General features: G+C 43.3%; 1 protein-coding gene across 6 annotated transcripts in view; it reads left to right on the forward strand.

Annotated features, from left to right (window-relative positions):
- The first annotated feature begins 13070 nt into the window (after positions 1-13070).
- The window catches only part of dicer1 (dicer 1, ribonuclease type III), a 52011-nt gene continuing 41445 nt past the window's right edge, over positions 13071-23636 (forward strand). For 4 of the 6 annotated variants that reach the window (XR_009922108.1, XM_062397822.1, XM_062397825.1 and 1 more), the window contains exons 1-8: positions 13078-13222; positions 17175-17359; positions 17502-17664; positions 19027-19157; positions 20591-20725; positions 20823-20983; positions 22165-22333; positions 23029-23501. Coding sequence is in view for 5 of the 6 variants with exons in the window: in XM_062397822.1 (XP_062253806.1) it covers positions 17246-17359; positions 17502-17664; positions 19027-19157; positions 20591-20725; positions 20823-20983; positions 22165-22333; positions 23029-23501 (1346 nt within the window). In the remaining variant the exon portion in view is untranslated. Of the gene's footprint in view, positions 13223-17174; positions 17360-17501; positions 17665-19026; positions 19158-20590; positions 20726-20822; positions 20984-22164; positions 22334-23028; positions 23502-23636 lie in introns of all 6 variants that reach the window. The other 2 variants (XM_062397823.1, XM_062397824.1) reach the window with 2 other exon arrangements.

Raw genomic sequence — 23636 nt, forward strand, 5'->3', positions numbered from 1 at the left:
TTCCCAGTTCACCCGCACTACTCGTTTGGGCTTACCAGGTCTATCCGGAAATTTCCCCCACTCCCTGATCCAACTCACAACCAGATGGTGGTCGGTTGACAGTTCCGCCCCTCTCTTTACCCGAGTGTCCAAAACATGCGGCCTCAGATCAGATGACACGATCACAAAATCGATCATTGATCTTCGGCCTAGGGTACTCTGGTACCAGGTACACTTATGAGCACCCTTATGTTCGAACATGGTGTTTGTTATGGATAATCCATGGCTAGCACAGAAGTCCAATAACAAACGACCGCTCGGGTTCAGATCAGGGAGGCCGTTCCTCCCCACCACGCCTCTCCAGGTGTCTCCATCGTTGCCCACGTGGGCGTTGAAGTCACCCAGCAGAAGTACGGAGTCCCCTACTGGAGCCCCATACAGGACTCCATTCAGGGTCTCCAAGAAGGCCGAGTACTCTGAACTGCTGTTTGGTGCATACGCACAAACAACAGTCAGAGTTTTCCCCCCTACAACCCTTAGGCGCAGGGAGGCGACCCTCTCGTCTACCGGATAAACTCCAACACCGCGGCGCTCAGCCGGGGATTTATGAGTATCCCCACACCCGCCCGGCGCCTCACGCCCTTGGCAACTCCGGAGAAGAATAAAGTCCAACCCTTATCCAGGAGTACGGTACCAGAGCTGAGACTGTGCGTGGAGGTAAGCCCCACCAGATCTAACTGATAGCGCTCCACCTCCCTCACAAGCTCCGGTTCCTTTCCCCACAGCGAGGTGACGTTCCACGTCCCCAGAGCCAGCTTCAGCCGCCCGGGTCTGGTCCGTCGAGACCCCTGACCTTCGCTGCCACCCATGTGGCTGCGCACCCGACCCCAACGGGTCTTCCCACAGGTGGTGGGCCCATGAGATGAAGAGAGGGGGGGTGCCACGTAGTTTGTTCGGGCTATGCCCGACCGGGCTCCGTGGCAAACCCGGCCACCAGACGCTCGCCATCGAGCCCTCCGTCTGGGCCTAGCTCCAGACGGGGGCCCCGGGCTTCCTCCGGGCTGGGTCCCATCTCCTCTTTTATCGATATTCATTGAGGGTTTTTGAACCATTCTTAGTCTGGCCCCTCACCTGAGACCACTCTGCCATGAGAGACCCTACCAGGAGCACAAGGCTCCAGACAACACAGCCCTCAGGTTCACAGGGACACGCAAACCTCTCCACCACGATAAGGTGACGGTTCAAGGAGATATCGTTCAGCCCTATTCAAAAGTCATAATGACTGGTTTTGTTATTTTCACTTTACATTTACACTTACAGTTTAGTGCAGTGTAATTATTTCCCGTGATAATTAAATGCCAGTGTGAGTATAAATGACAATTTAAAACCATACAAACTGTCATGTTGTCTGTATATAATAGAGGAGGTTTTCTTAAAAAAAATATGATCTGCCACACCAAAGCTTTCAGTCATGGCTGCTTTTTAACAGCGGTCCCGCGATAGGGAATGAGCAGTGTTGGGCAAGTTACTGAAAATAAGTAATTAGTTACAGTTACTAGTTACTTCTTTTAAAAGTAATTGAATTACTTCACCAGTTACTGTATATCAAAAGTAATTAGTTACTAGGGAAAGTAACTTTTAAGTTACTTTTATGTCTGCTTTTTGAATGTAATGAATATGAATAGTACTGAACAGTTAAACACAATAAACATATTTTTTGTAATCAACAGGGCAACAGGCCTTCAAATAAAGCAGTAGTACAAAAATCCCTTTTAATACTTAACTTAATACAAAATAACTGTCTCAGTCATTTAACAGTGTTTTTTTTACCACATTAGGCCCAATGAAATAAAAGTGAGGAGAAGCTTATTAAAGTTATGATCTAAGAGCCTATTTCCTCTTTGGAGAGAGAATCAGGCTCACCTTGCGTAACTGCCTGTAGCTCTCACGGAGCGGACAGATTTAATAGACACGCCAATGCTGTCAGTGTTTCCCCTAGGTTTACAGCTTTTTTTGGTTGGGGGGGGGGGGCCGCGGAAGCTCTCTGTCCGCTGGTGGGAGTGGGCTCACCTGTGTGTGCGCATCGGGATGGAACTCCGCCGTGAGCGATACAGAGAGCAGATGAGTAATCTAAAAGCGCGACCGTGGGGGGAAGAGCGTGCGCCGGAGCGTCCTCATGACTGCCTATTGTCCAGTGCGATCGACCCACACTTCCTTTGCGGTCGACCGGTAGATCGCGATCGACGTAACGCGAGTAACGAACTCATTTAAATTTCAGTAATTGTAACTGCGTTACTTGATTTAAAAAAATACCTCGTTACATGCTCGTTACCGCTTAAAGTAGTGGAATTACAGTAACGCGTTACTTTGTACTGCGTTACTCCCAACACTGGGAATGAGGTATCTGTTTCCTCTTCTGAGCCTATGGAGGTCATGTGGAAAATGATCCAAAGACTCGTATCCGGCAGATGAACGAATTGTTCACCTCACGACCATGTCTTCAGATCAGTGACTCGTTCTTCTGCCAACAGAGTCTTCGGATCAGTGATTCGTTCATCTGCCAAATACGAGTCTTTGGATCATTTTCCACGTGACCTGCAGCAGCCTATGCAACAGTCCCGATGCGCGGCCACGAGAAAATGAACGAATCACTCTTTGAGAGGACTCGTTACTCCCGAGTCCTTGTAACGATTCTTTCAAATGGAACGAATCGTTCACGAACGACACAACACTACAGGGTGGGGCGGGACCTCATGGCATTGGCGGGGGGAGTCGCGGGACGGGCTGCTGCTGAGACAGAAACTTAAAATGGATAATAAGAGTAAAAAACGCCCGGGTGGCGCTGAGAAACATCGGGATAAAAAGCTGAAGTCTCTGTAGGTGGAGGCTGCTAATTGTGCCAAACTGACGGACCTATTTGGTGCTGGGTTCACCAGCCCAGCAGCAGCAGGTGCGCCGGGAGACGAGCGAGGAGGACTCGTCAAAGATGAGCGAGTGGAGGCAGACATGGTAAGTAATGTTGGCCTGGGGCTGGCTAGGCTACATTGTTGTCCAAAACAGAAAACGTTTTTGATTTGTTTTAATATGCCGAATTGTGATATTATGGGTTATTATTGTTCAGATGATTAAGCTAAGCTAGCTAAGAGCTGCTAACGTCGTTTACTGTTGCCATAGCAACAGAAAACTTTCTGAGCTGTAAATAGAGATGAGAGTGCTTATGTGTTGATCCTTAATGGTGTGATCATGTACACTAAATGATCAATTATTCTCCATTACAGGTTGTTCTGATATATTTGATGAGTCGTTCTCCCTCTGTTTTATATGTGGACACAGGGCCGGCCCTAGCACATTTGGCGCTCTAGGCAAGCTTCACTCCTGGCGCCCCCCCCCCCCCCCCCCCCACAAAAACGTATTATACAATTATTTCTTTCTTCGTCGAAGTTGCTTGGACACGCACACTCTAACCATAGGCCTCAATGTGCTAGCATGTTCTGACAACACCAGGGAGATTTGTAACTCGATTTTTGCCTCATTTTACCCTAATGTTAGATTAATTTTTTTTATGTCAAAGTATTGGTTTGAGATATATGTTATGGGTCCCAAAACTGATACCACAGCAACAAAGTATATCTGTAGAATACAGCATGAATGCAGCAGCAGTAACGACACAGAGCCTTCAGTTCCACATCCAGACTGCATCTTATTCAAATTAAATACAATTTCAAGTACAAGCATTTCTTTGAGTGTAACTGCATTTTAAAGTGCATAAAACATACATTCAATTATGATGGTGTCTCTTTCCTCCAAACATCTTAATATACATTATCACTCATAAAGAAATATAAACATTTACAATATAGACCTATTGAAGTTTAGCTTATAACTGGTCTTTATAAGGGACAATAACAATACATGAATTACAGATACTGTGTGTGTCGGAGCTGAACTACACACTGTAAAGTAAACAATATACTATCGCGACCCGCCTGCAAGACGACGTGCGGGTAAAACAAACACCTATACAGGCGAATGTAGCCCCGCCCACCTAGTGCGCGAGCGTCTCCCCTCACTGCCCTGCGGAGTTTCTAAAGCCTGAAGCCTTTAAAGCCTGAAACATGCTTCTGCGTTTTCACGGGCCCGTAAGCGCAAGAGCCCTTCCGGGTCCCTTACGTGCTTATGTATCCCTCCTTACGTGCTGACGGGTGTCGACCCCCTTTTCTAAAATTTACGGCAAAGCTCCGCAAGCTCACTCAGCCCGCAAGGCTGTGATTGGTCTGCTCTACATCCCTTCTGGGGCTGCATTTCCGGTTTCATGCGCCATAACACCGGCAGAAATCACGGAAGATTTAGAAGAACGAATATGGACCAAATAGAAGAGCACTTGGCAGAAGATATCCGATAGTATGATCACTTGTATAACCTGTCACTGACTGGCGGATTTGTCGCAGAAGCATGTTTCAGGCTTAAGCCTGAAGCCTGAAACATGCTTCTGCGACTGCGTCTGCGTCTTTTCACGCCGCTGTGGCGCAAGACTCGTTTTCATTCATGCTTCCCCAACCGTTGCGCGTCTTAAAAGCAATTCCGCGCCAGAACACTAGGCGGAGTAATGCTTTTTGTCGAGACGACCTTAGAGACGCCTTCTTTCTTCTTCGTCGATTGTTTATTTACATAGCCACTGCGGCTCCTCGTAGCCTTTTTCTGGCGGACAAATCCGCCAGTCAATGACAGGTTATACAAGCTATCATACTATCGGATATATTCTGCCAAGTGCTCTTCTATTTGGTCCATATTCGTTCTTCTAAATCTTCCGTGATTTCTGCCGGTATTATGGGGCATGAAACCGGAAATGCAGCTCCAGAAGGGATGTAGAGCAGACCAATCACAGCCTTGCGGGCTGAGTGAGCTTGCGGAGCTTTGCCGTAAATTTTAGAAAAGGGGGTCGACACCCGTCAGCACGTAAGGAGGGATACATAAGCACATAAGGGCCCCGGAAGGGCTCTTGCGCTTACGGGCCCGTGAAAACGCAGAAGCATGTTTCAGGCTTAAAACATGCTTAAAGCCTTTTTGTCGAGACGACCTTAGAGACGCCTTCTTTCTTCTTCGTCGATTGTTTATTTACATAGTCGATTGTTTATTTACATAGCCACTGCGGCTCCTTCGTAGCCTTTTTCTGGCGGACAAATCCGCCAGTCAATGACAGGTTATACAAGCTATCATACTATCGGATATATTCTGCCAAGTGCTCTTCTATTTGGTCCATATTCGTTCTTCTAAATCTTCCGTGATTTCTGCCGGTATTATGGGGCATGAAACCGGAAATGCAGCTCCAGAAGGGATGTAGAGCAGACCAATCACAGCCTTGCGGGCTGAGTGAGCTTGCGGAGCTTTGCCGTAAATTTTAGAAAAGGGGGTCGACACCCGTCAGCACGTAAGGAGGGATACATAAGCACGTAAGGGACCCGGAAGGGCTCTTGCGCTTACGGGCCCGTGAAAACGCAGAAGCATGTTTCAGGCTTAAGTTTTACCAGTCAACACGTCTCAATGACACTCGTGGTGATCAAGCGAAGCTTTAGGAGCTAACGTAGGTGACTCTCACCCACTACTACCCTGTAGAATACAGGATGGAAGCAGCAGCAGGAACGACACGGAGCATTCAGTTCCTCATCCAGACTGCACCTGGCCAAAGAGACAGGACGGGGTGCAACTGCTCCGTTGCCAAACGTTCCACCTGAGTGCTGCTGTCATTCACTGATTTCTCTAATGAAACTACTTAAATTACTGTTAAAGTGGAGTTAAATACTGTTAAAGTAATTTAATACAATATTTTTGGCCATACCACATATAGAAGGGGGCGCCAAAAACTCTGCCTAGCAAAAAGTAAATAAAAAACTTTTTAAATTTTTTTTGCTCGGCGCAGTTTTTGGCGCCCCCCTCTGAGTGGCGCCCTAGGCAACCGCCTGTGTCGCCTGTAGGAAAGACCGGCCCTATGTGGACATTTGGGACCACTGTTAGAATTTGGGAAGTTTATCATTTATTTTATAATGTATAAATTCATACTTCATAATTATAATAATTTTCAAAAGGTTTTAAAAGAAACACACATCCAAAAAGTTCTCAACTCTAGGTGCAGGACAGAGGAAAACATTTTCTTTATTTTTCAGACATTATAATGTATCCATGTCCTTCTCAGGTTGACCACTTGACATGTGAGACCCTGAGGAGTTGTTCCCCCTCTGTCCATGTTCGAGGACTTACTCTCTGTCTGCCATCACTCTCTGCCTTCACTGTACCAAAGTTTGTCTGTTGAGTCTCCTCTAGTCTGGTGAGTTTAATCATTTTTTATGTTTTATGAAATCATACTTAATTTGTGATGATTAGAGACATTATAATGTATCCATGTCCTTCTCAGGTTGACCACTTGACATTGAGAGCCTGAGGAGTTGTTTTCCAGACACAGGTAGAGCTGGCAGGGGCGTCACCCTGGGCCTGCCCTATTGGGGGGGGCTTCAGCCTTTGTTTTTCTTTGCTTCTGCACCTTACAACATACATCACACCTTATTTTCACACATCCAAACACTGTTAACACCACTGACGCGTAACATATTTTTCACATCCCAATACGTAGTTAGAGCTATCTTGATTTGGAGTTAAATAAATTTACTTTTGGCTTGAGAGGTTTGTGTGTGGCCTCCCTTCTTGTTGCCATCTTTGAGCTAGGTGGTAACAGTAGTATGCATGAGAGAAGACGCCGCAAGATTTGTGGACTTCTATTTGGTGTCCGCTGACAGTGTAGTGGGCTGGTCTGGACAGACAATGCCAGGGCTGAATTTTTGTCCCAGTCCACCCCTGCTGAGAGCGTGTCAATTAGCACAGATTTATATTCATTAAAGGAGGTCAATGAGTTTTTAGATGAATCATTTGGCAAAGCAGTGGAGGTGGCAGAGTATTTTCCAGATATTCAAAAATTCATAGTCAGTACCCTCCAGAAAGAGGTAGGGACGGATGTCCTGGATGAAAAACGTAGATATAGACTCAGGAAGCATGTGACTGCAGCAAAAAAAGGTCTTCCATGTAAAAGGAGGAGGAAAAACTGTAAATAAAGATGACCTTGACCATTCATCACTGGGTGTTTTCTTTCTGCTGTGTTTACCTGTTTGTCCTTTTACGCTGTATTTTTTATCCTCTCATGGCATTATAGGTAGCCTCATTAAACATGAACGGGGGTAGAAGTGCTCACAAAAGGTTTTTAGTGTCAGAACTTTTTAAAGTAAAAAAGCTGGATGTCTTTTTTTTACAGGAGACTCACAGTGATTGCCTGAATGAGACAGACTGGGGAGTATGGTGGGGGGGGGGGGGGGGGGGGGGCAGCACGTACTAAGCCATGGCTCTAACCTGAGCGCTGGAGTCACTGTTTTATTTTCTCCCTCATTAAACATGACTTTTCTATCCAGCACAGAGATCGTGGCAGGCAGGGCTCTGAATATAAGAGTGGAAATACACTATTTCCATTATTTTTAATCTAATCAACGTGTATGCACCAAACCACGGTCCTGAACGTGTTTACTCTTTTTAAATTATTAAAAAACAAGTTGGACAGTGTGGGTCAAGGGGAGTGTATAATAATCACATCACATCACATGTCATTTAGCTGACGCTTTTATCCAAAGCGACTTACATTTTTAGAACACTCAGCATTTATGAGGGGCCATTTAGGGGTTCAGCATCTTGCCAAGGACACTTAGGCATGCAGATGGGATAGAGTGGGATTCGAACCGGCAACCTTCTTGTTGCAGAGCACCCGCTCTATCCCCTAGGCCACGCTCTCCCCAATAATGGGGGGGGATTGGAACTGCTGCACAGACGTCACTTTAGACCGAACAGGACAGGAACTCCATCCTCAGTCCTCCTCGGTTCTGGGCCAGACAGTCATGGAGGCGGATCTAATGGATGTGTGGAGGAGGAAACATCCTTCAACCAGGCAGTATACCTGGATAAAAATAACAGATGGCAGGGTCAGTGGGGCCCGGCTGGACAGATTTTACATATCTGTTCCTTTTATCACACGTGTGACAAACTGTCAAATCCACCTGGTTGGTTTCACAGACCATCATTTGGTTTTAGTAGAGCTACTTTTATCTCCTGCTAGAAAGCCTGCATCCTTCTGGCCTTTTAATGTTAAGCTTTTAAATGATTTAAATTTCTGTGAGAATTTTAAACTGTTCTGGGCCAACTGGTGTTCCAGGAAAGACTCGTTTCCCTCCCTGGGTCAGTGGTGGGAGGTTGGCAAGGGTCAAATTAAGGTCTTCTGCCAGCAGTACACTGCATACTCTACGAGGAACATTAAAGGAGCGATGGAGCAGTTGGAGGAAGACATTAAGGAGCTGGAGAGCGTACCTACCAACACAGAGAAATTAAAAGCTAAAAGACAACAACTGAACTCCTTTCTCCAGGAGAAGGCCAAAGGAGCACTGGTCCGAGCTCGGTTCCAGAAATTAAAAGACATAGATGCACCTACCACGTTCTTTTTTAACCTGGAGAGATCCCTGGCCCAAGGGAAGCAGATGGTGGGTCTCCGGCTGCCGGATGGGAATATTACATCTGAACCAGCAGAGATGAGGAGACACGCGGTGGAATTTGATACCGACCTGTTTGGGGCAGGGGAGTGTGATGGGGAAGCTGTGGCCGATCTGCTGCAGGACCTCCCACAGCTGAGTCCAGGGGAGCGAGACACCCTGAGCGCCGACATCACGCTGGAGGAGCTGACCACTGCTGTATCTCAGATGGCTGCAGGCAAGTCACCAGGGTTGGATGGATTACCAGCAGATTTTTTAAAACATTTCTGGAACAGTATGGGACAGGATCTGCTGGATGTCTTGAAGGAGGCATTTGCTAAAGGGTCTTCTTCCAGCCTCCTGCAGACGGGCAGTAATATCACTGCTACCGAAGAAAGGAGATCTGACCATGCTGAAGAACTGGAGACCCGTCTCTATTTTATGCAGTGACTATAAGGTTGTATCTAAGGTTTTAGCAAATAGACTCAAGGTTTTTATGGAAGTATTTATTAGTGCTGATAAATCTTATTATGTACCAGGAAGCTCAATCCAGGACAATTTGTTTTTAATGAGAGACATTTTTGATTTGTGTACAACATATAGCATTAATATTGGCATTATATGGTAAGTAACGTTGGCCTGGGGCTGGCTAGGCTACATTGTTGAGACATGTCCAAAACAAAGTAGAAAACGTTTTTGATTTGTTTTAATATGCCGAATTGTGATATTATGGGTTATATTGTTCAGATGATTAAGCTAAGCTAGCTAAGAGCTGCTAACGTCGTTTATCGACACGACCAAGAAAAAGCCTTTGATCGTGTCGATCGTGCATTCTTGTTTGCCACACTGCAGGCTTTTGGTGTCGGGGAGCACTTTCTGTCCTGGGTGAAGTTATTATATAATGATACATGTTGTGTGGTGAAGGTGGGGGGAGGGCTGAGCAGACAGGTACCAGTCCTGAGAGGGATCAGGCAGGGATGTCCAATATCAGGCCAGCTCTACAGCGTGGCCATCGAACCTCTCCTGTGTCGCCTCAGAACTCGGCTGAAAGGCCTGCGTCTGCCAGAGCTGCCTCAAAGTCTCCCAATAATAATATCAGCTTATGCTGATGACGTAAACATTCTTGTCCGGGATCAGGGGGACATACAGGAATTAGAGGGCAGTCTGGCATTGTATGCAAAGGCTATGACAGCCAAGGTGAACTGGGAAAATAGCGAGGCATGTGTGATTGGTCAGTGGGACGCAGGGAGAGTACCCCTTCTCCCTGGGAACCTGACATGGGGAGTAAAAGGGTTAAAAGTCCACGGTTTGTTTTTAGGCTGTGAAGAGATAGAGAGGCAGAACTGGGAGGGAGTGCTTGGGAAGGTGCAGCTCAAGTTGTCTAAATGGAAATGGTTGCTACCCCAGCTGTCCTACAGGGGAAGAACTCTGATCGTCAATAACCTGGTTGCAGCGTCCCTGTGGCACAGACTCCAGGTGCTGACTCCTCCACCGGGACTCATGCAACAACTACAGAGGCTGCTGGTGGACTTCTTCTGGTCGGGCCATCACTGGGTGCGGGCGTCCGTGCTGTACCTCCCTGTGGCAGAGGGGGGCCATGGACTGACAGACATCAAATCCAGGACTGCTGCTTTCAGACTGCAGGCAGCCCAGAGGCTGCTGTACGGCTCCACACTGTGCTGGTCGGCTGTGGCCCGCCTGCTGCTCTGGAGAGCCGGGGGCCTCGGGTACGACAAACAGCTGTACCTGTTGAACTCTCCTCTACACAGACTGACTGGGCTCAGTCTTTTCTATACATCCGTATTAGATGCCTGGAGGACTCTCACCATCACAAGGCCTCATGACCCAACGCCTGTTTGAGGAGCCACTGTTTAACAATGGTTTCCTGGTCCTAACATCCACATCCTCATCAACGACAGTACAAAACAAATTCAGGGAAGCAGGAATAGTCAAGCTGGGCCACCTGACACGGACATCACTGGAGAGGCTGGCGGAGGTGACAGGTATAAGATCTACCAGGATGGTGCGGAGCCTCGTGGATGAGGTGTGACAGTCACTACCCCAGCCTCTTCGGACCTTCGCCCAGAGCCAAAGCCAGGCTGACCAGTGGACGAAAACAGAAGAATACCAGTTTCCTATCCTGAATTTGAGTCCTGCAGTGGGGGAGTGGAGAGAAGAAAGCGGCCGACTGCTAACCATCAGGACTCCAGCACTGGGCCCTTGCAGGGAAACAGCTCTACTGCAGCTGTGTGAAGGTCCTGAACTGTCGCTCTCTTGAAGGAGTCAGGGATTCGAAATGGACGGAGGTTTTAGGCTCAGATTATTCCCCTAGTGGCAGCTGGCGGGTCCTGTATAAACCTCCTGTGGAGTAACGGATGGCAGACATCCAGTGGAGAATTATACACGGAGCTCTAGCTACAAACAGATACAGAGCTCACCTGGACCCAAGCACTAAGGGAGGATGTCCTTTCTGCTCGCTGCCAGAGACCCTGGAGCACTTAGTAGTGTTGTGTCCCAGGTTAGCTGACACTTTTAAACAGCTACAGGAGTGGGTGGGAGGTTTAGGAGAGGCCTTCTCGCTACCACTCTTTGTTTTTGGACCAAAGTACGTTGCCAGGAAAAAACATACTATGGTTTTAATGAATTTTCTCTTCTCTAATGCCAAGATAGCAATCTGGGTATGTAGAAAAACAAAATGGCGGGGGGAGGCTGGACAGATCCACTGCTCTGTCTGAGGGGTTTGGTGGCAGCTCGGCTGAGAGTTGAACATGCGTTTTTTACACTTATCACAATCTGGAGGGTTTCAGGGCTGTGTGGGGGGTGGGACAGGTCCTTTGCTCACTGGGGGACAACCAGTCTCTGGTTTTAAAATTTTAACAGAACATCTGGTAATTTTATCGTTGGTGTATGATGTATGTGTGCCTGGAATGTTTTTAACATTTTCTGTGACACATAATTTTGAATAACTAAGGATTTCTTTTGACAATGTGACTTAAATAAAGTTATTCAAATGTCAAAAAAGTCTTCTTCTTCTTCTTCTTCTTCTTCTTCTTCTTCTTCTTCTTCTTCTTCTTCTTCCCATCTCAGCCCGACGGGGAATAAGCCGAACAAAGAAGAAGAAAAATATTTATGTAGCTTATAAATATAGCTTATGGCTACTTTTATACTGTTCCATGCAAAACGCTCCATCTGTTTATTCCATGTGAGCTGAGCGTCACACCAAACTCCAAAACTCGAAGACTTTCACTTGTGTTCTTTGTCCATACATACTCATCTGTGTTTCAACACCTCTCTTTCCTGTTAACACTAACTAATTGCCTCTTGTACTTTTCCCTTAATATGATTATATTCCTTCTTCTTTTCCGCAAGAGTCCATCGTCAACAAAGAGATACTGCCCCCCCTGAGGAGTAACATTTGTCACTATATGCCTTCCTGATAAAGCTCCCCATACTTAAATAGACCTAGCAAATAAAAAATATCTTATCCAGTTATATGTCCTACCTTCAACTCCTATCATGTTTAATTTAATAATTAATCCCTTTTTTTTAAACCATATCATATATACATTTTCTACATAAAAAAATCTGCCATTACAGACTCTTAACTTCTGTTTCCAAGCATATGACCGGGCACATGTTCCCTCTTCCCCTCCTAAATCCACCCTGATGGTGAGATAAGATTCCTCTGCTATTCATATAAAATACTAATCTTTCTGTAATACTTTTTCTGTTACTTTTCCCTTATATAATGTCAATGCTATTGGCCCACAGTTCATTAAATTTGATGGATCCTTCCTTGGTTGCTTGATAGGATCAATCACAGCCTCTTTCTAAACAACTGGCAACCTCCCCCTTTCTATACCTTATAGGAAGAACAGCTAAAAATGCTACCAAACCTAACTGCTTTAGCATTGAATAACTGATTACATTATTCCATGGAGATTTTGGAAAACTGTGTGTGCACATGTGGAACGGGAGGGGCGCTCTGGCTCTGCAGATCAATGGGTCTCTTCGAGTAGGTTGAACAAGCTAAACCTCGGGTCAAGTACATGCCGTACCTGGTAAAGAGAGAGTGGACAAATTAGCCAAGCATGCCGTTAAAAAAGAAAGCACACATATCTCAATTTAACTTTTAAAATCAGAGGGAAAGGGTATTGCATGGAAGAAAATCAATAATGAGTGGCAGCAGAACTGGGATCCAGAGACAAGAGGGAGACATCTGCATTTCATACAAAATAGACTGGGTAATGAGACACTGAAAAGTGTGCATGATGGTGGACTGTGGCGAGAGACGACAGGGCAGGATCATCTGGGAAACTCTCTTCAGGAGAACGGGACTAAAGATAATAATCTGACAAGGAAAAACCGGACAATGTAGGAGCTGAATAACACCAGAGGATGGCAGTAATGCAACAACTAGAATGCAAGCTGCCGTTAAACCCCAAAGAAGAAGAAGCCAAGGTAATGGGATTCTCGTTCTCTAAACGAGACTAGCGTGTCATTAGTACCGCGGATAGTTACGTTATATTCTTAGTGTAGCAGGGCTCAAGTGGTCCCACCGTGAGAGGAAACCCACCAAATCGGATAAGCAAGGCTGGATGGCAGTGAGGATATCAAACGAATGATTTCAAGCCATTTAGTCAAGACGATCAATCTACAATCATACACCAAGTGAGATTAAGTACATAATTGTATGATTCTTATTTCTCAAATACTATTTTTAATGTGTCGGCCTTGTTAGCTATTAGCTAGCTAGCTGATGGTGCATGGCGGCTATAGTATGTTGCATTACACGCTGTACATTTTGGACAAGGCCATGTTTCAAATGAAATCTACAAATCACACAGTCACAAACAGCCCAGCGTAATCGGAAATACGTTTCTTTTGTCAATAAGATAGCTAGGCCAAGATCTGGCTTATGGCAGGCGGGATCCGTTTGACTTCATATTCGCTAGCCATTTTAGGTTAAGGTACCCTGTTGAACACTGCAAGAGGGGATTCCAGTGCACCTCTTTGCCTACTTGGTAACGCAAGAGGTCAATTGGACTATCGGTGGCCTTGCTTATATAGTTTGTTCATCAAGTCTGAATTTACTATTAGCACCAGTAAGCACATTTTAACATGAACTTTGTTGCTATTAGCAAACATTACGAATCACTGATTAAATTAATCAATTTAATCAGGCCAAGAAACTTGACATGCTTCATTGCTCCTAGTGTAATGATGTTTAATCAGATTTCTTAAGATCAACGTATTATTTCGTCTAACTGCTAAACAGTTGTTGCCAATAACCTTTAATAGTTGTTGACACACTTGCTTATATTAGTCATTGTGGTGTCTGCAACTGAGTGGTCACGTGTTGGTTTGCTGAAGGCTTTACGTTTTTGTACAAGGTTAATTAAAATAAAAAGTAAAATGACTGGCAGGCGGTGGCTTGGGGTCTACATTAGTGTTATTGAAAGACAAGTTGACTCCCTTCAACTATGTCTTAGCTCTATACTCAGTTTCCACTGTTATGGCAAATTTTAAATAAGACAGACACACACACACACATACACAGAAAGAGAAAGGGCCAGAGTCAGTGTAAATGTGTGCACTGTTACTTTCTCCTCAGGTTCTGGGATCATAAATAAGCTACAAAATTCTTTTTTATAAACATCTGCTCATATTGATGAATTAGGCTCGGGACAAATGTGATCACTAGAAGTTTCCACAGTAGAATTTAGTCGGGAGGAGGCGGCACAAGATTTGATGGAGTCTCTTCCCGTTTTCCAACTCTCTTTTCTCCCGTTTCTATTCTTCTGAAAATTATTCCCTCAAGGAAAAACTTGTCTATGATCTGAATGTCTTTAATTTATAATGTAGGACTGCAGGAGTCCATCTGAATGGCCAAATTATTTGACATGGAGAGCGTGTATGCATGGCCAATGAAACACCATTATTGAAGTTCAAGCAGTCTTTTATGATCCGTATGTCACGTGTGTTGATATTGCGATAATGACAAATATTCAATATATCGTGCAGATCTTACTAGAACAGGGGTGGAAAATACATTTTACCAAGGGTCCATATGAGAAACGGTGACAGTTGTAGAGGGCTGGACCAATAGGCCGAACTCAATTCTGCTCATATTAATTTTGATAAGCTTCTACTGTAAGAGTAAATGTTATGGCAAAGTAATTAACACCAACATATCACTATTTAATCAACATTTACAAAAGCAATTGTGAACAAAATATGCATGTTTTTGCAGTATTTCAAGGATAAGCATTAAATTAACTTCATACAAAGCACTATTAATATTAGCACGTAGTCTAATCAACCCATGTGCTGTTTTTCTCTATTTTCTTGTTCAGTGAAAGAAGCCTCGTCTTTGTTGGGCATGCACAAGTGCTCTGAAGTCAGGTTGAATGTCTGCGGTGGATATGCGACTAGGTTTATCAAGATACCATAAATTATGACTTTGATACAATGCCTGCCAAAATATCACGATACTCGTGACACGATACCCCAAATACGATACAACAAGTACGAAACGATACTGGTTTATTTATCTATGATGGTAATAAATAAAACCTCTGTAAGGTTCCCTTTTTCACCAGCTTGTTCCTGCCCAGCATTTTGAACCCTTAACAAATGGCATTCATACAGCCTTAGCCTACAGCAAGATATTTATGAAAACTACATGGTGACATCGTAACATTTCTTATACGCGGCTATGTAGGCCTATTGTCCATATCTGACTATATGAATACATAGTTATTTCCATAAGTATGAGTTACATAATTTTACAGATGTGTGTTTGAGGCATTATTTATAGGCTTTCTTAAAATGCAGTGAAAATAGAAAAAACACAGCGCGTTTCCTCATTGAGATCTTTATTACAAGATGAACAACTCTTGTGGCAGTTAAACAGGACTTTTAATTCTGTGTGTTTTGTCTTGTAATGGCGATTCAAGTTGTGATCCTTAAACACAGTGTTCTGTTCTCTACAAAGTAAGCACACGGTTTTCCCCTTGACTTCAGTAAACAAATACTTAGAAGTAGAGGTGTCACAATACCAAAAATTCAGTAGTCGGTGCCAATACCAGTAAAATAACATTGTAAAACAAAGGATTTTCTAAGATAAAATGTACTTCTTTATTAAAATATTTGAAAAATAGAAAAATGTCTTAAGACATACAAATCATATGCAATAGAGCATAGCACAACATAATAAAGTGCAACGAATGGTCAAAGTGCAACAAATAGTGTCCCCAGACACATTCCAGACTTCCAGGCATCTTTTCAAAAGGTACTGTGCAAAAACAACAGTGCAAAACAAAACAGTGGATATAACAGTGCAGCCATTCAGATGTTGAACGTGATTAAAATCAGGTTCACTTTCATTTTTTAAATCATCATCGTATCAGGCTGTCATGAAATACCAGGAGTGGGAGAATGTGTGTGTGTGCACGCACTCCCTGATAGCGGACACACACAGGCCCCGGGGCTCCGCCCCCGCCCCTCTCACATGCTCAGAGACTCACACAGTGAGATCATAGCTCGTTCACGTGAAGCAGCCGCTCACTGACTGACCGGCTGTTTCTTATCAGTGGAAACAGTGAAAACAGAGTTTCTCTGGTCTCAGCTGCTCAGAGATCACCGCCGCAGCTCCAGAAGAGGCGCAGCACCGATGCTAACAGCTGGCATTGACGCTCAAGGTGCTTTAAAAAAAAGGGGGCATCGTCTGTGTTTTGTTATTTTAGTATCGAAAGCTGTCGGTTCTCGTGACGTCTCTACTTAGAAGTCTGTGTCTTGTTAAAAACCCCACATTCGCTATCAAACTTTCTTTTTTTTAACATGACCTGACATTTTTTAGGACTGAAGGCCGAATTATAGTACTGCGACTGCAACCGCGGGTGGCCTCGCATTTGCATCGACGGACTCGTTTTGGTTTATGGTTCCCCAAGGGTTGCGTGTGTTAATTCCCAGCCAGAACACTAGGCGCAGTAGCGTGTTTTGTCGAAAAAGAAAAGAAAAGATGTCTTCTTCTTCGTCGACTGTATATTTACATCGCCACTGGGGCTCCTCATAGCCTTTTTCTGGGGGACAAATCTGCCAGTCAGTGACGGGGTATACAAGTGGTCATACTGTCGGATCTCTTCTGCCAAGTGCTTTTCTATTTGGTCCATATTCGTTCTTCTAAATCTTCCGTGATTTCTGCCGGTATTATGGGGCATGAAACCGGAAACTAGACTCCGGACGGTAGTCCACAGATCACCTGACTATTATTATTATTATCATAGGGCCTAAATGATAATCAACAAATGGTTTTATCAAGAGCAACTGGACTTGGTTTTAGATTCTTAAAGAGGCTCCTTCAATTATGATTGACTGTTGAGGAGAATGAGGTATTTACTCTGTTCGATCAATATCAAGGGCACTGATGTCCAAGGATTAATATAGCTGATGCCAATCACTACACAAACTGTTGTTTGTCTCAACATTCTTATCAATGTCTAAACAAGCTGTTTGTCTACTCAAACTTAACACAATGCTGCCATGTTAATAAAATAACTGCAAATAGCAACTTAATGAGTGACTCGTGTGTAAAGTTCATAAGTTAGTACATTAATGTGGTATCCTTATTTCCCTTGCCAGTGACCAATATGAAATGAAATAAAGTGGACTACTGGAGGAGCCCAGCCCCCTGACCTCCAAGTCTTTGAAACATGGCGGGTTTACAGCTTGTCACTCCTGCTACTTCACCCATGGGGCCTTTCTTTGGCCTGCCATGGCAGCAGGAGGCTATCCATGACAACATCTATACACCCAGGAAATATCAGGCAAGGAAGTTTCTATTCACATGCATGTTTACTAGCATCATACAAGTAAACAGTTATTCATTGCTGTTGCTTTGTATTTATGTATTCATTGATGAGTATTATATTTATTTATGTTCACACTTTCCTAAATTTGTCTCAACAGGTAGAACTTCTTGAAGCAGCTCTTGAACATAATACTATTGTCTGCTTGAATACTGGCTCAGGGAAGACCTTTATTGCAGTACTTCTAACAAAAGAGCTCTCCCACCAAATCCGTGGACATTATCAGAGAGACGCCAAGAGGACTGTTTTTCTGGTGAACACAGGTAATGCACACATTGACAGCTATGGATCAGGAGTTAGTGCAGGTTGTTAACTAACCAGGTCGGTGGTTTGTCCCTGGCTCATTAAGTGGCAATGTGTCATTAGGAAAGATGCTGAACCCCCAAATTGCCCCTGACATCCGCTATGTCAGTGTCTGAATGATGAGTGAATAAAAAGCCCTCTGTAAACAATTAATGAATGTATGTTTGATTGGGTGAATGTGATTTGTAAGGTGCGTTGAGTGGAAGACTAGAAAAGTGCTATATCTATTTACTATTAACCACAATGTCTACTGTTTTGTTGATATGCCACAAATATTGATATGTGCATTATTCTTTATGGTTTGTTTTAAGAACTGTAGAGAAATTGGAAAAAAAGGCCATCTTAACCCTCCACTTTCAGCCAACTCATTCAAAGAGTTTAAAGAGCCCATATTGTGTAAATAATTTATCAGTAGACACTAGAAGGGGGTCAGTAGGGACTAGGGCTACATTGTGTGGTGCTGCTGCTCGTCGGAGTCTTCAAATCCGAAGTGTTTCTATACAAGAGAACCTTTCCGACCCTTTTTGTCAATCAAACGGGGCTGGCCTCCCTCTGCCATTTTCCACTCGCGCTGTTTTTTAAATACCGCCGGTCACCACACAACTCACCTCCTTCACTTCACGGCTGCTTGAGAGTGAGTGCCAGTCAGCTAGCCGCGTTGAATGCTTTGGGGGAAGGACTGAATTGCGCATGCGCGTTTCTTTCGAAAAAAAATTCAAATAATTGTTTCAACTTGATTATAGTAATTTGGAGATCGTTTGACCCAGTAATCGTAATCATGATTAAATTTCAATTAATCGAGCTGGCTCTCACTCTCAAGCAGCAGTGAAGTGAAGGAGCGCGAATGGAAAAGTAGGGAGGGCAGCAGCAGACCATGTAGCGGCCGCGCCGCACACCGCTACTTTCAAGTGCGCTCCGGCCTGGCTGTGCAGATCGGTCAGACCGGACCCCGCATTTCTCCGCGCCGGTCAGTCGGTCATAGAGTGTTAGGGTTGCCATCACTAAGGGTTTGAATAACCGGGCACAGATATCCTGGTTTCACGGAGGAATAAGACACAGCCGGTGTTTACCGGAACCGAAAGTTAATAAAATAAAGCATAGACTTCAGAATAAGGGCACGTATTACTAATCGTTTAAATAATCGTGATTTTGATATTGTCCAAATTAATCGTGATTATGATTTTTTCCATAATCGAGCAGCCCTAGGTACTAATATCTCAAGTTAAATCTCAGAAAGGTGTAAAATATGGGGCCTTTAAGGTGATTGATCAAACTTGAACTCTTAGAAGTTGTTTAATCTTTGTATGGTCTGTATTGTCCAGCTTTGTCTGTAGTTCAGCAAGCAGCTGCAGTCAGGACTCACTCCGACCTTCAGGTGGGAGAGTACACAGATTTGGAGGAAACCTCAGCATGGACCAACCAACGTTGGAGTCAAGAGATAACCGAGAATCAGGTATGTATTTTTTTACTCTAATTTCAATTTGCTTTGCTCTCACTTGTTATGTACCTCGGTCCTCTGACCATCTAACATAATTTTCCATTGCTTTAGGAATAGGCTTCATGAAATTCTTTAATTCAGCTTGTGCCTATTTGGAAAAACAGGACTTTTTTTACATGCATTTATTTTGAAAGTGAAGTTCCTGTATAGACACGGACTTACTGTTATGAATCTGCAACTTCACAAAAGAAACATTTTATATTTTAGTTACCCTCCCAAGAGGCCCAAGCTCTTACTGTGTTGTTTCGCGAAGTTTCAAATAAACCTGAACACATCAGTTGAAAGTCTCGGCCATCTTTCGGGGGATATGCTACAGATAGGTAGAGGATAGTTTCATTTTTGCCCCGTTAGTGGCGTTATTATGGAAGATTGATGTCTAGTTCCTGTTATAAGCAGGTTGGTGGTTGGGACTCTTGTTTTGAAAGGGGTTGTAATGGAAAGGGGTTCTATAGATAGAGAAAAGTGTGAAGGAAATTAAACGGTTGTGATGTCCCAATTCAATAACCATCTCTTGTGTCCTCTTCTGGCTGAAGCCTCCTGACAGTATAATAGAACAAACCCCTCGGCTACAGTAGTATTTTGTAGTTCACTGTTATTTATACAGAAGGAGAATCTGAACGTTTTAAGTGACGCTAAGTCTATGGACGCTATATGTCACTTTCAAAATAAAAGCTAGGGGGAATTTTTTTTTTTTTTAAAACGGCTTCTTTATCTCTGAAAAACAGGAACAAAAATTTGTTTGAAACACATGATTTTTATTTCGGGAAAACAGGAACAAAAATTAGTTGCGGAAAAATGGGCGGGGGGGCAGTTAGAAAAACAAATTTCCTTTTTTTACACACCTTATTTATTTCAAGTGAATGCAATACGCTACCATAGATATGTACTATCAAGTTTAAAATATTTTCAGGGGACTATCTCCCTTAATACACATCACAGAGAAATGATGGTTCTATTATCATTTTAACACTATTCCAGCTCCATACTCACTTAAACTATATTTTACCCAATATAAGGTATTTCAGCTTTATGTGTGATTATGACAGTTATATTTGAATTGTAAAACTACATTTGAATGTTGAGGTTCCAATTAACCTGTAAAAGGCAGTGGTTACCCTTAATTTCTGCTCATTCAGAGAATTTGAATTAAAAAGCTTCAAAAGAAACCTAACCCTGAATATTAAGGAATATGTAACCTCTTTAAAAAATAAATCATTATGAAGTGTGAGTCTGGCTATTGTGGCGTTTGCCACAAACAAATCGTATGGGCATACGTATGATCTAAGTGAATGGATCTCAAGACGCACTGAGGATGACCACTTGTAGGATCACTCACTGTTGACAGTAATACCTTGTCCCATGTGCATTCTCAACTTTGTCTCATACAGGTGCTGGTCATGACTTGCCACATATTCCTGCATGTTTTGAGGACTAAAATCTTACTTTTATCTAAACTCAACTTGGTGGTTTTTGATGATTGTCACCTGGCCATTACAGACCACCCCTACTGTGAGATAATGAAGGTGAGATTGTCTCAATGGAAAACATTTCCTTTTGCAGAAGTTGTAAACAGTCATACAGAAAAAATGTGAATGATCTTGCTCTTCTCTATTTCTGCAGCTGTTTGAAGAGTGTTCATGTAGTCCTCGTATCCTGGGTCTCACAGCTTCTCTTCTAAATGGAAAATGTGACCCTTCAGACCTGGAGCAAAAGATCCAGAATTTGGAATCAATCTTGAAGAGCAATGCTGAGACTGCCACCGACCTTGTTGTCCTGGACAGGTACTGTGTATTCATTGAACATTTAAGGAGCAACATATACAGTGTAGCGACAGAGTTGCAAAACAACCACTTCATACATTGAACTCAGAGATTTAGTTTTTATTCAATTTTTTGTCCATCACTTGGTATTCCTTCCATTATTAGACATGGGTAGTTTTGAATGTTTTTAGTTAAGTTTTTTCTATTGCTCTGTAGAGAGGATACTGTATTGGTTTTAAAGGTACAAAAGTATTTTTTAACTTAAAAAAATTTCTTTAAATTATTTTGATGGTTGTGATGACCAGTGTTGTGCATGAACTGGTGACATTTGGAATAAAAATCATTTCCACATGATTCAAATCTCTTCATTACTGACAACACTGGACTAACTGAACGGAAGGAGCATCTTGGATGAGAAATTCAATGTTTTACTTTATTACAAGATATAGCCTCAAAAAAGAGCATTCGTTGACACAAACTTACTGAGTGAGGCAAAACAGTGGTAAGAATGCTTGCAATCACTAGTAAATATAAACATTTGCCCTATTTCCATGCACCATGGCCCACAGTGCAAAGCGTCCAGCTTCATCACCCAGGCCGTGAGACTGTTAAAACTCCTCTGTACTACCATAAGATTGTCACTTTTCTAAACTGCCTACTCCGGCAATGTAATTGCAGCTTGTAATATTTACACTACCAATTATCAGTATTACTTACATTCTCTTTCATTCATTCTACTCAGTAATATATTGTATTTTAGTCTAATTTGTATTTTTATTTAATTTGATTACTTTGGTTTTATTTTAGTTTATACATTCAAATTGGTTTTGCTAGTTTGGTTTTCAAATATTTTTGCGCATGGCTAGAAAGAAGAAGAATGTCATTTTCAGTGACTGCTGTATGTAATTGTTGTCCACTTGATAAATTAAGTCTTGAAGTCTCTCCTTTCTGCAGGATTCATTGTTTCAGCTCATCTTTGTTGATAACTGACACATTTATTTAGTTAATCAATGGTGTCGGATCATAAATGCGGATCATTCTGGTCACTTACCCTAATAACATGGCTCTGCGCATCATGTCTTGTTTCTTATTGTGTGTAGCAGATGAGAACAAAATGTTGGACAATTTTTTTTCTAGTGTTGCAAGCCAGTAACACTGTATGCTGACGTCTAAGCAGAGTTTTGTTTGTCCACCTTTTTCAGATACTCCTCTCAGCCAAGAGAAGTTGTGCTGGACTGTGGCCCCTATTTGGACAAGAGTGGTCTTTCTTCCCATTTGTTGATTGAACTGGATGAAGCTCTCTACTTCCTGAACGATTGCAACATGTCTGTTGACAGGGAGGATCGCAATCCTACATTAATTTCCAAACAGGTCAGAGGACTATACCAAACTGTTTTTAATTAACGGTTATGTGTATAACATCCAGAACATTTGTTACCAGCTGCAGCAGAAGGGCTGATATTGTTGAGAGAGAATCCAAATGTCTTAAATTTATCTATAATCTATCTATAGATAAGGTAACTAAAGTCATACCCTTATACTATAGTTGACATGATTTAAATTAACATTTTTCCACTAGTTGCACTGGACATTTTTCATTATGTTTTAATACAGCCTCATAAACTCTTAAGTAAATCAAACAAACTCTAAGTAAACTTCATTTACTGATCAGGTCCTAATAACTTGTGATGATTGTTAATGTTTTTTTAAGTTTAGGTGAGCGCAATTCAGCAGGAGTGTGGAGGGAGGACAGAGAAAACAACTTCTGCTTCTGCCCTGATCCTGAAGCATTGGCAATGATCATTGCCTGTTAGGGACGGGGCCTTTATGTATTTGTATGTGTTTATAGACTCCACTTGGCTCCCAGTCTTAGGAGCCTGGGAGCGCACACACACATTTTCGCTCGAATGGTAGCAGTCTGGAGCCCTGTAAATAATCTCAAAGCACTTTGAATAGAAAGGTCCACACGATATTGTAGAGAAACCGACAGTGGTGAGAAAAAAACCTCAGCTGGAGAGTACCATACCTGATTGCACTGCTGTTTATACTGTCCCTATCCTGTCCAGATCCTGAGTGACTGCCGGGCTGTGCTGCAGGTGCTGGGGCCCTGGTGTGCAGATAAGGCGGCAGGCATTATGGTGCGGGAGCTCCAAAAGTATATCAAACATGAGCAGGAAGAGCTCAACCGTAAGTTCCTGCTCTTCACTGACACCATCCTGCGCAAAGTGCATGCCCTCTGCGAGGAGCACTTCTCCCCTGCTTCACTGGACCTCAAGTATGTCACCCCTAAGGTCATCCGGCTGCTTGAGATTCTCCACGAATACAAGCCCTTTGAGCGGCAGCAGTTTGAAAGCGTTGAGTGGTACAACAATCGGAACCAGGACAACTATGTGTCCTGGAGTGACTCAGAGGATGACGATGAGGATGAGGAGGTGGAGTCCAAAGAGAGGCCTGAATCCAACTTTCCCTCACCTTTCACCAACATTCTGTGTGGGATCATCTTTGTGGAGAGGCGTTACACAGCTGTTGTTCTCAACCGGTAGGCTCATGTTTTCTTCATTTATGCTCTGGTGTTAGAGTTGTACTGTCTGGTTTTTTGATTACATTTTGAGCTACCATTACTTTCAACCAATTTCATCACTCTGGTGTGTAAAATACATTAATCACAAAAATT

The sequence above is a fragment of the Platichthys flesus genome, chromosome 10, assembly GCF_949316205.1.
Source record: "Platichthys flesus chromosome 10, fPlaFle2.1, whole genome shotgun sequence".
Classification (NCBI taxonomy): Eukaryota; Metazoa; Chordata; class Actinopteri; order Pleuronectiformes; family Pleuronectidae; genus Platichthys; species Platichthys flesus.